Below are 13505 nucleotides of genomic sequence, written 5' to 3'. Positions count from 1 at the left end.
GGCTCTCAAAAGCCTGAATCGCTCACCAGTAATTTTTTGCTTAAATCTTTCATCAATGATTATTTTTGCTTTTCAATATATATTAATGAGTGGCTTAAAAATGCCATTTCTAAAAATGTTTTTGTATCTGTCATATTTTCTTCAAAATCAAAAAAAATCATTTTACCCATATGTTCCATTATAGCCATAGTGGCTATGTTTCTTGACATACAAGAAAATAAAATACAAAATTTATACTAGATACTCTGAAACTCATTCAGTCCAAGTTTGGCTGAAATTGATTCAGCAGTGTCAAAGGAGAAGATTTTTTAAAGTAAGGCAAGCAAACTAGATGAACAAATTGTGAAAAATTGTCTTTAAAGGGCAACAACTCCGTTAAGAGGTCAATTGACAATTTTGGTCATATAACTTTTTTTGTAGATCTTACTTCGCTGAACATTTTTGCTGTTTACAGTTTATCTTTATCTTCAATAATATTCAAGATAATAACCAATAAACAGCTGCGCCATGAGCACATGATACGCCAGTCGCTTTTTCAAAGAATAAAGTTCAATAACTTCTCAATGTCATATTAGAAATTCATGAAAAACAAAAGGATTTTTTTTTAATAGATATAAACAAGTCATTCAAAGTTTCATGATAACTGCTCAAAGCACTTTAATGATATTGTCCGAAAACTCAAAAATCACCTCTTTTTTATGAATAAAATCCCATAACTCGGAAACATAAAATCTAAAATTTATAAAAATCGAAAGGGAGCTTACGTCAATAGATATAAACAATTCACCAAAGTTGCATGAAAACTGCTGAAAGCATTTTTGAGTTGTCAGAAAACGGGAAAATCCCCCTTTTTTTAATGAATAAAACCCCATACCTCGGAAACATAAAATCTAAAATTTATAAAAATCGAAAGGGAGCTCATGTCAATAGGTATAAACAATTCACCAAAGTTTCTTGCAAATTCGTGAAAGTGTTTTTGAGTTATTGTCCCACATGACGGACAGACAGACGGACAGACAGATGGGCGGACAATGGTATACCATAATACGTCCTGTAAATGGCCATATAAAAACTACAAAATTTCCTTAAAATAAACAATTTAGTGGCAGCAACCCAACAATGGGTTGTTCAGTTCTTCGGAAAATTTCAGGGCTGATAGATCTTGACCTATTGAACATATTTATCCCTGTCAGATTTGCTCTAAATGCTTTAGTTTTTGAGATATAAGCCAAAAACTGCATTTGACCCCTGTGTTCTATTTTTAGCCATGGCAGCCATGTTTGTTGATGGATCAAAATTTCGGATACAATTTATTAACTAGATACCTTAAGGAACATTCAGTTTAAGTTTAGAAGTATTAGGCCCAGCAGTTTCAGAGGAGAATATTTTTAAATGTTAGCAAACATGATGAACAACTTGTGTAAAATTGTCTTTAAAGAGCAATAACTCCTTAAGGGGTCAATTGACAATTTTGGTCATATCAAACTTTTTTGTAGATCTTACTTTGATGAACATTATTGCTGTTACAGTTTATCTCTATCTATAATAATATTCAAAATAATAACCAAAAAAAACTGCAAAATTTCCTTAAAATTACCAATTTAGTGGCAGCAACCCAACAATGGGTTGTTCGGTTCATCTGAAAATTTCAGGGCTGATAGATCTTGAGCTTGCACATTTTTACCCCGTCAGATTTGCTCTAAATGCTTTAGTTTTTGAGATATAAGCCAAAAACTGCATTTGACCCCTATGTTCTATTTTTAGCGATGGCGGCCATGTTTGTCGCTGGACCAAAATTTCGGATACAATTTATAAACTAAATACCCTAAGGAACATTCAGTTAAAGTTTGAAGGTATTTGGCCCAGTAGTTTTCAGAGGAGAAGATTCTTGAAATAGTTTACGACGGACGACGACAAACGACTACGGACGCCAAGTGGTGGCATAAGCTCACATGGGGCCCTTAAAAATTAATTATTCCCCCTTTTTGCAAATTGTTATGTTTATTATTAAGACAGTTTAAATCAGGAGAAAAAAACCAGAAAAAAGCCCTAAATACATGTAGTGAATTGCTTAATGCTTTCAGTACAACGTAAATGGGAGCTTCATTAGTCTTATCATCATTAATAGTTTTATCATCATTAATATTATATCATGGTGAAATTTCACAACATATAAACATATATCATACATGTGAGACAATGCAGAGGAGAACAAAAGGGATTTAAAGAAACCACACTTTATTATCCCTCCAAATACTCTACCTTTAATATTACCAGCACCACCTAAAATACCAACTTATACATTATGCTTTATCAATTACACAATATACACCATATCTTTTTATGACTTATAAATAAAACTTTTCTGATGCATTTGCATAGCAAACCCTGTACCTTGTATGCAAAAGGTCATTAAAAAAAACATTTTCCTCAACCAACTGTTTTTATCAAACAGGAAAAAAAATCAAAATTATGTTAACATGCAATCCTTTGGTGTATGTACATACACATACTAACTTGAACATAAATAAAAATCATGATAGTATGCATTTTTTTCATATTTTAACTATGATGGACATAGTATGTTTAGCAAGTACTTCGAAAATTGTCTTAGAAACATCATCTTTCTAGTATAAAGTCATTCCAAATTTAAGCTGTGATAGATGAAAACTAGTATACTTCAATTTTTTTTTATACAGGTCAATGCAGCCCTCACAAAGGTTTTTTTAAATGGAATAAATTCATAATCTTCTTCACATTATAAACTACATCACACATTTAACTCAGTGAATATTAAGTTTAAATCTATGTTGTGCTTTGGTGACACATTCATATTTACAAAGATACTTTCATTAATTTCTGGGGTAAACAATGCATCTGGCAGTCTAACTATATCTTGCCCTGCCTTGATTTATCCTAAACAGCACTTACCTAAATAGAATATAGTCCCAGCTCCAATAGACATGGTTCTTATAGAGACCTTGGAATTTCTATCTATTGTTACATTCAGTTTCTCATTATTGAGTAGAAGTGTAAACTTGTGCCACAATCCATCTGCAAATCCACTGGTTAAATCTCCTGCAGCTGTAATGCAATTATATGCAGTGTTACTATAAAAAGGAATATTTATAGTTAGTCTAATATTTAACAAGAATAATAACAATAGTACATGTACTTTGTCATCCTAGGCATACCCCAAATCGTAATACAAAGTATTGGAAAACTGGAAGTAGGCGTCTGACTAGTCAGAAAAGTGCTCACATGTTACAACTCTTCACTTTGAAGCTGCTGTCCAAATATGAAGTCATTCTGTTAAGTCGTGTAAGTAGTACCTGTCAGAAAAATGTGTGACAAAAATAATCGTCTGATGTTCAGACAGATAAATGAATGGACAGACAAGGTGACTGCAATATAGCCCACACTTTTAGAGGGGGGTATAATAAGATGCTTCCAGTAAATCATACTAATGATTTGCTGATCACATCAAATCAATTTAAATTCAATTTTTCATTTAAATATATAATGTTCAAGATCATTGGCTATTCTACATTAATAACTGCACATCTAAATACTTTTAAAAAAAATCTACGTTTATCAAAATGACATTGTGTGTATTAAGCCTTTATGAATACCATAAATGCATTTTCCTAGTTGACATTTTTCTTAATATATAGTTGTGTGCATTCCTGGTCTAATAAGGGCTGTTATTTGTAAGGGCTATTCCATTAAAATGTATGTGGGAGGGTAGGAAGGGACTTTCAAAATATCCCTACAACCAAGATCCATTTTTTAGATAATTTTGCATGATGGTAATAGACGCATACTGAAAAAAGACCCATGACCCACATTCAATAATTAAACTTCCCTTCCTACCCTCCCACATACATTTTAATGGAATAGCCCTAATCATAAACCTCCAAATGTCATGTTTATATTAATATTCAATTTCCCTCGTTATTCCTGTAAGACGATATTTTTGTAGATTTCCTGTCAGTGGTCTGTAATTTGCATGGACACCCATACCACCTCAAAAGGTCAAAATATATGTTAAGCTTTACATACTATTTCTAACAACATCTTCTATAGTGTCTGCAGTAGATTCCTGGTCTGAGGTCTGTAACTTGTACTGTACAAAGCCAGTTATTCCTTTCAAGAATTGCACCTGGAAGGTATAAATCATACATTCTTTAACATTTTATTGAAATGAACTTAATAAGTAAAACATCTGTGGAAATCTTTTCAGGCTACAACAGAAAATACATAGTATATAAAAATTATAAGTTTTCAATTTTCCAAATCTAAAATTTTAAATTCCAGGAAAAGTCAGTCAATTGAACAGAAATGCAAATTTAACCTGTATGTCATCATTTTCCACTTATCTATCAAAGTTCACATACATGCATATCCACAAGATAGAGAAATAGAAGAGGTAGTACATGTACACTAAATCTAAAACAGTGCTATAATTTTACAACAGGGCAACCTGATATTTTTTTTCAGAATTCCTTCAATAAATATGGAGTTTTCTATGCTTTACAGACATTATATCTATAATTCATAATAAACTGTTAACACAGAGATATGTCTCGCCTTTTTGTTATTTTGATAATGCAAGTATTGAAATTAAAATAGCAATACGTTTATCATGTAAGTAATGCATAAATTCAAAGTCTATGAACCATGACTTAAGGTAAAGGGCTGAACAATCTTCATGGAAATGAGATATGCCAATACTAATACAACTGCATACCAAATACCATTGATTTATCATTAGTTGTTCCATTTGAACAAACCTAAACACAACACCTTACCCCCCCCCCCCCCCCCCCCCCCCCTCATTTTTTTGCAAAAAAAATGAAATGTGAAGAAATTTTCTTTTTAATTTCTGAAATCTGTAATGAGAAAAAAATGTCTCTTTTTTACCCCCCCCCTTTTCCAAACAACAACCCCAAAACAAAAACAAAAATTTACCCCCCGCCCCCCCCCCCCCCCCCCCCCCCTTTTAAAAAAAAAAATTTTCCCCCATTTTTTTGAAAAAAAATTATATATATGAAGAAATTTTCTTTTTAATTTCTAAAATCTGAAATGAGAAAAACAATTTCTTTTTACCCCCCCCCCCCCCCCCCTTTTTCCAAACAAAAAATTCTTTTCCTCAAGATAGGGTCATAATCTCAATTCAAATTTCCATTGGAGTTTGCAACCATAATTACCCATATAAATACATCATAAAAGTCTTAAAATAGAAAATGACATACATAACCATGGCTAAAATCAATTTTCCTTAATCATCATAAATTTAAAAGTAACTTCTTTAAGTAAATTGACAGCTAAACACCTCAAGACAATACAACATTCCTTTATACATAATTTAAAACATTGTTTGTGTTTGGATTACATACCTTACACTGCTTTTAAATTGTCTTAATTGTACATTAACCAGGAAACCCTTGTTTTTCCCCCTTTTTTGCCCCTAATTCCTAAACGGTTTGAGCCATAACCCCCCAAAGCCAATCCTAACCATCCCTTTGTGGTATAGAAACTTGTGTATAATTTCAGAGAGATCCATACACTTAAACACAAGTTATTGTCAGGAAACTAAATAGATGCTTATTTGGGCCTCTTTTTGGCCCCTAATTCCTAAACTGTTAGGACCTTAACCCCCAAAATCTATCTGAACCTTGCTTTTGTGGTTATAAACCTTGTGTTTAAATTTCATAGATTTCTATTTATTTACACTTAAGTTATTGTCCGGAAACCAAGAGTCTTCGGACGACGACGACAACGTGATACCAATATACTACTGCAAAATATTTTTGCAGTCGTATAAAAACCAAGAAAAAGTTTCAAAGTCAATAGACCATGACTGAGGGGCTGGGGCCAAATAATCTCCATGGAAATGAGATAAACCAAGAAAAAGTTTCAAAGTCAATAGACCATGACTGAGGGGCTGGGGCCAAATAATCTCCATGGAAATGAGATATGCCAATGCTTATACAACTGCATACCAAATATCATTGACCTACCACTAGTGGTTCACCTTAAACTAGACCTAATCACAAACTAATACATTGTTGATGTCGATACCGGAAACAGCATACCTATGTCTCGCTTTATACTCCGTCAAGGCGAGACAAAAACAAGTAGAATCTGAAATGTAGTCTTTATAAGACCAATTGTGCAATAAGCTGTCAGTTTAGTTACCTGTATACAAAACATGAAAATATTTTTTTGACTGCTTTAAATAACATACATGTATACCATTTAACCATAGTGCTATGATAAACCCTGAGGACTAACACTGATATATATTACCTGTATAAATCCTCCACCCTTTGTACTATCTAATTTATGAAATAACAGTATTCCATCAGGATCGTGCGTTCGGAAATCAAAGTTTATTCTCACAGCCAATCCAATTTCACTACTTGTGTATTTCACATAGGATCCAATAGAAGGGAAAGTTGCTGGTGATGGAGCATCAATCTAAAAGAAATTAAAATGTCACTCAGCAATGAGGGGCCTGATGGGGGGGTCTCATCACTATTCACGAGTTGATTTTTTTGTCAATCACGATTCACAGAAAATAAATTTCCATGATCACAGATCACGAAAATATAAAAAAAAAAAAAATCTGTAGAAAAACGGATCACGATAGCGAAAATGCGCCGATCACGAAGAACGAAAATAACCCATCAGGCCCCTCAGCAATGTGTAAGTATCTACAATAGGATTTCTTCAAATTACAAAGGCTTCTTGTGGTTTCATAAATTGAGAATCATTTGTTATCGATGACAAGAGGAATCCTTCCATTGAATAAATTACCAGTTTTTAAAAATTTTGAGGTATGTCAGTAAATTTTGCTGAACTTACTTAAATTCCCCATTTTTATACCTCATTTTCCCGCGAAAAAATCATGGAAACCACATGTTTTATTTTGGGATTTTGGAGAGATATCTCAATTTACATCATTTTTCAAAAAATCATAAAAATGACAATAGAATGGGAAACTGCCCTTAAAGACACAATTTTTTCATCATCTCCATTTTTTAACACGGAATGAAGAAACTTTATAAGATTGTTTGATTCTACAGACATAAGTTGAAACCTTTTGTATACAGAGAAGAGATGATTTTGGAAAACTATCTGATCCTCTTCCATGAGAGTAAATTCCCTAAATATTTCTTCACAGCTGATTTTGTTACGAAAATTTCTTAAGGGCATATGACAAGTCATAAAATTAATTACAGTAAAACAAATTTATACTTTGGATAAACTTTTACAAATAAATCATCAATGAAATCTACTTTTACTTTTACATGACGGACAGATATGGTATTCTTTCTGAAAAACAGGAAACAAACAATTATTACCTTACAAGAAAACATTGTTGCTATTTGACTGTTACCAACTGTGTAACCTGGTATTCTGTTCTTAGCATCACTTATCATCTTACTTCCTTCAAATACAACATTCTCAAGGCAACCAGTAAAATTATGACGAACTGTGATGCCTTCTACATTAAATGTAGGAACACCTCCTAAATAAATCTACAGCAAAAACACAATAAATATGACATTTATGTTACTCTATCAATGAAAACAACTTCACTGCATGTAGTTGTCATAACATTAACATGATAAAGAGCAATATGAAAATTTAGGCAAATATTTTTTATAAAGTTTCAAGATTTTTAACCTTAAATGTGCTCAGTATCATGTGATAAGTGGATTTCAATGTTGAATGCTATATATATGATAAATTTATTCTATGATGTTTAGGGTAATCTCCAACATCAGAAATTTTACAACCTTCACCATCCTTTAGATATAAATTCATCAAATCATTACCTCAGCTCTGATATGGGTAAGGATTTATTCATCAAACTATTTAAATCTAATTTGTTATTGTATATCATCATGAATATGCATGAAACATTAGCCACTGGATGTTAGGCAAATATACCAATGTTAGATAGAAAATTACCAAAACGATAGCTGAAGTAGAACTCATTGCCAGTACATTTATTCAAAACCACAAATAAAAGCCTACTAACATTATTTTAATTTTAAACTACAAATGTACATGTGTTCATAAAAGTTCTTTTTTTTTTTAATAAAGACCTGTTTTGAGTCATCAAACTGTCTATTTCCTGTTTAATGGTAAACTGTGTAACAATATTTCCAGATATGTTTTTAGTATTAAACCCACTAAATACTTCTTCAGAGCCATGGATGAGATTGGGTTCCCATATTTTTGAGCCCTGTCACACAACAGAAATATAATTCCTTAGTATACACTAATTCAACAGCACAAAATCACAGAATTTTGATTATGTTTTGAAAAAAAATGTTATTTTTTGGTCAGAGGTAAATATTTTCAGAGATCTGTTACTGATGGAATAAAACCACTAATTCATACACAAATTTTAAGATTCTTTCAAAATGGTGCCACTTTAATGAGTTATCTACCCCTTTAAGAGCATTTTTTATGGATACCAATTTTCTTGGATTGAGGAAAAAGTTGTTTTTTTGTGGATTTACCAAAGTCTGAATACACCCCTATATAAAATCTATACTTTGTTGAACATTTTAATTCGTGGTTCACCTTGACCCACAAAATCCACAGAAATTATTATCCCACGAATAAAAACGAATCCACAGTATCTCTTAGGAAGATTGACATTCACAGCAGAGGTAATTAACTCCTTGATATTTGATATCATAAACCCCTGAACTGAGTAGATGAATCTAAAGGACAAAGTTAGGAGTACCATGGAAGTAATATTTAAAAGGAATCACAACGACTAATTAGCATGTATTAACAGCCTGCAGAGCTCTGTACTCAAAGTCATATGATTTTATCCAATTATAGTCTCAGCGGCAAGACCCCTTTGGTTACTATCTGTGATACCGCGGTTGTAAAATGGCATCTGGAATTTCTTATCAGTCACGTGATGTTAGCGAGTCCGGTAATTATAAAGCACCTGTGTGAAATCCGAGGTTTATTAATAAGAAGGTGGCGCTGTATCATATAAAACCTCTACCTTCAGAAAGAAGTCGTATGATGTAAAAAACTTGAAAAACGGACGAGAATTGTTCAACCTACAACAGTTTAGCATGGAAAATTGTATTTTATTTAGCATATTTTTGCTTTTTACCGTTTGGTTTAAACTGTGCTAAAAGTATTTTCCGGTTAAAAGCGGATCCCGAGTAAAACAGTTAAATACCGATGAATTGATCAGGTTTCACATGATGTTTAACAAAATAATGTAGACAAATTTAGACATAGATTTTTTTACTGTTGAAATGTGCAAAGTTTATCGACAAGTATTCTAAATTTATGTATATGTCATAAATGTCATTGATAACATTATTGAAACTGGACAGCTAAAAAAGGGATAATATGTTCGTAAACATATACATTTTGAAAAAGTGTTTATTGTGGAATACTTGTATTAATATAACAAGCTACAGCAAAAATTAAAACAAACCGACAAAATGAGCTTGACAATATCTGTCTTACGGCAAATTCAGTTTTACACAAATTAGTTTATGTATCAAGAACTATAAATTAAAGGATAGAACCGTTTAGAATTGTGAATATTTTAATTGACTAATACACGAAAGACTTAGATTATTCATATTTAAAAGGGGGTCCAAACGTATTTTTTGTTAAATCATCTTCTTAACTTACGGAAATGGCTTTTTAACTGTCTGTAAATATTAAAATTAAAAATGACCCAGCCTTGTTCTCTAATTTCATATGTGATAGCTGTTGGTACTATTAAGATCGAACTAACCAGAAATTGGAAAATTGGACTAAAATAAAAATTGAACGAATGACTCTATTAGGCAGCGTACATCAACGGAATGTAACGAATGGACTATTCGGGTTACTTCGCACGTATATACGACAAAAACTTGTCTGTTCGTAGTTTTCCGTGAACAAGAAAATGACCGAAAAGTGTCAGTGATTTGATCGATCACATGCGGAGAATCAACTTCCATGCCAGATATTAAACCAATTAACGAGTTATCGAAAGATGGGCGGTAACGCAGATGAAACCTTTGAAGTGACGACGTTGTTATTCCTTTTAAATATTACTTCCATGGGAGTACCAATCATACATGTATATGAACAAGCATTCTGTGAGTATTGCATGGCAATACATAGTCCCCTACCAGTTACAAATTCATTGTATTGGAACAAATGCTAACTTGATCTGTAACTTGTCATGGTGTAACCTATATTACAAATACCAAGTCAATATCTTCAAGCATGACGAAAAAAAGAGTTGAAAACTGATTATTTAAGTGAATTTTCTAAGTCCAAGGACAATAACTCTGCACAAAATTATCAGACCTGGAACAAAATTCCAACTTGATCTGTAACTTGTCATGATAAAACTATATACTAATTATCAAATCAATATCTTCATGAATGACAAACAAACCTATCACTAAATTCTTGAAATAATTTACCAAAGAAAAGGAAAAAAATCCAAAATGTCATTTTGTCTTTTAAAAATCTTTTAGAAAATGAGTTATTTCCCTTTGAACAGAAATCTACTAATTAATAAGTATTTCATCAAAAATTTAATTCTAGGGAAAGGGCTTTAACTGAACAAAGAGAATAGCTAAAATTGTGAAAATTGAACTTGACCTGTAACTTTTCATGATAAATCAATAAACCAAATATCAAATCAATATCTTCAAGCACGAAGAAAAAAAGTCTGGAAAACTAATTTGCCGGACTGACAGATGGACAGACAGACAGACGGACAGACAGACGGAGTGCAAACCTAAAGTCCCCTTTGACTTCGTCGGTAGGGGACTAATAAAATTTCATCCTTTAATATGAAACAATAACAATGTTACCCTAATAACATAACTAATGTACTATGCAAAGTTTTTCATATATATTTTGCTTACAGTTCTGTCTAAATTTAATCTGTAGAAAAGACCATTTGTCTTAAAGTATGTTTCCAGTCTATCAACAACCAGACGAACATCTGTACGATTTCTCCATATAATTACATCGTGCCATTGGCTGTCGTCAAGGAGATTACCACCAGTCTGATTAGTGGCACCAGGATTATTTGCTGTAGATCCTTTAATAAGAAAATATTAAAAATACAACATCAAGATGTATTCAAACCAATTTTTTTTAATTTTTCAAATTATATACATTATATTTTTTTAACATTTTAAATACATTCTTAAAGATGCTTGTGCTTACTTGTGCAAACATATTTTGTTTTTAAAAATACATGTTTTTTTTTTCTCTCAATAAAATATATTAATATTTCCAAAATAGTCTCTATGCCACCCTGAAATACCTTTGATACTAACAGTATGAATAAACCAAATAATTGACTGATGGTGTCTCCATGTCCAGCAGCAGTATTAAACCTATAGTTTGGACAATAGCATGTTAATATGATATAAATAGACCTTGGTTTGGCATGCCAAGTGAAACTTTTTAAATGCAAGATCACCTAGGCCTCCCTTCATAATGATTTATTTGTATATTATTGAGACATGCTTAACCCCACAACATTCTGTATGTGCTTGTCCCAAGGTTTTTTGTTGTTGTTATTTTTATAAATCAAGAGTAAAATGTATATTATTGTTTTCCAGAGTGAGTACTTAAGTATCACTCGATAAAACCAACTAGCATTAGTTTAGTAATTCCTCACAGATTTGACATCTAGTTTTTATACAAACCTAAATCAATATGCATAACTAGTCTTCCCTGTACAAGCTCTAATGATAGGTAATCCCTTTGGTTTCCAGAGGCATAAAACAGGACACCATTCTGTTCTTTAGTTTTAAATCTTAATTTGATATTATTAGATGGCATGGGACCAGTGTTACCAACTGATAAATCATAGCTAATGCTGGACTTCCCATCAAAGGTTGCTACTTCAGAGGCTAAAAAAATCAAATAATAATGTATCTTTATCTATATACAATGCATGATCAAAACTCATAAACTGTTCAGAATTTATTACAAAACAAGAATGTGTCCATAGTACACGGATGCCCCACTCGCATTTTCTATGTTCAGTGGACCGTGAAATTGGGGTCAAAGCTCTAATTTGGCATTAAAATTAGAAAGATCGTATCATAGGGAACATGTGTACTAAGTTTCAAGTTGATTGGACTTCAACTTCAGCAAAAACTACCTTGACCAAAAACTTTAACCTGAAGTGGAACATAAAGACGGACAAACGGATGAACAGATGCACAGACTGAAAAACATAATGCAACTAGGTGGGGCATAAAAAATTGATTGACCAACAAATGTAACACATACAGTATGGATTTTGCTCATTGATTAAGGCCATACAGTGACCTATAGTTGCTAACCTTCTACGTCATTTGGTCTCTGGTGGAGATTTGTCTCATTGACAATCATAACACATCTTCTTATTTTTTTACAGACTACTTTTCTTTGTCATTAAGTATTTATATTTTTATATCATGATTATTTCAGTTTTATGAGAAAATCTAAATTGAAACACAGATGATTGTTCCTTGTTTCGTTAATGTATTATATTTTTTTAGCAAATTTCTAAAAACATCAGTTACATTATTATATTATGAGAATGTTTACTTAAGGAGACACATAATTTCAGACAAAACAGAGGACTTTTAGAACTGATATAAAAAAAACTCAATATTGCACAATGTTGCAATATTCAAAAAATATTTGAGTTTGTCTAATTTGTGTACTGTCTAAGCCTCAGAACACCTTTTTACCTATAGACCATTTTATCTTAGAAAATGGATAAAAATATCGCTGAAGATTTGTTTAAAAAAAAATTCAAAGAGTACCTTAGAACCCTGTGTGTCACATGGATTCCTGTTGTCAATGCTAAAAGTGTAATGGTCATTGCCAAAAACTAAGTCCCCTTATCAGTAAAATATTGAGAATGAATTAATCTTTTGATTTTGAATAAGCTTCTGTCCAAGTTTTGTAAAATTCCGTGAAGTTTTGACAAATTTTATTGATACCTCAATAATTTAAACAATAGACTGAATCTAAATGCTGATAACAAGCAAGACAACGAAATGTAGGAGAGCTATGTCATGCCTTTGTTTCAGGCGATACAAAAAGTCCAGTTTCAAACATTTTTTGTGGATTCATAATTATTCATAGGATGCCAATTTTAATGGATTTGATGTGTTCATTTGAACCACAAATTCATATTTCATATTCAAATTTTTCTGAAATCAAAGAAAATTGGTACCCATAAAAATTAACAAACCTACAGTACTACATGTACACTTACTGTATTTACAACCAAAAATTTCTAATCTCATTGATATTACACCAACCCATCTCTGTGGGTGGAACATTATATATCTAGCAACAACTGGATATTTCAGGTAGTTCTTGGCAATCATGTCAGAGTTTGTATTCCCACCAAACATCTGAAAATCAATTATCATTAATTCTGATATGATGTTTAATGATAGTATTATATAATAATTTTATCC

The 13505-nt window shown here is 31.9% G+C and overlaps 1 protein-coding gene across 2 annotated transcripts in view; it reads right to left on the bottom strand.

Annotated features, from left to right (window-relative positions):
* LOC127729915 (neurexin-4-like) overlaps window positions 1-13505 on the bottom strand; it is a 68434-nt gene that overhangs the window by 29210 nt on the left and 25719 nt on the right. Inside the window, exons 4-11 of one of the 2 annotated variants that reach the window (XM_052237850.1) lie at window positions 13298-13439; window positions 11727-11933; window positions 10932-11110; window positions 7371-7547; window positions 6313-6483; window positions 4063-4162; window positions 2932-3084; window positions 2263-2283 (exon numbers count right to left, since the gene is read on the bottom strand). In XM_052237850.1, coding sequence (XP_052093810.1) covers window positions 2263-2283; window positions 2932-3084; window positions 4063-4162; window positions 6313-6483; window positions 7371-7547; window positions 10932-11110; window positions 11727-11933; window positions 13298-13439 — 1150 coding nt within the window. The remainder of the gene's footprint in view (window positions 1-2262; window positions 2284-2931; window positions 3085-4062; window positions 4163-6312; window positions 6484-7370; window positions 7548-10931; window positions 11111-11726; window positions 11934-13297; window positions 13440-13505) is intronic. The other variant, XM_052237851.1, reaches the window with a different exon arrangement.

This window comes from Mytilus californianus, unplaced genomic scaffold (genome assembly GCF_021869535.1).
Source record: "Mytilus californianus isolate M0D057914Y unplaced genomic scaffold, xbMytCali1.0.p SCAF_2, whole genome shotgun sequence".
Classification (NCBI taxonomy): domain Eukaryota; kingdom Metazoa; phylum Mollusca; class Bivalvia; order Mytilida; family Mytilidae; genus Mytilus; species Mytilus californianus.
Note: the sequence above shows the minus strand (reverse complement) of the source record. Positions and strands in the feature narration are given on the sequence as shown.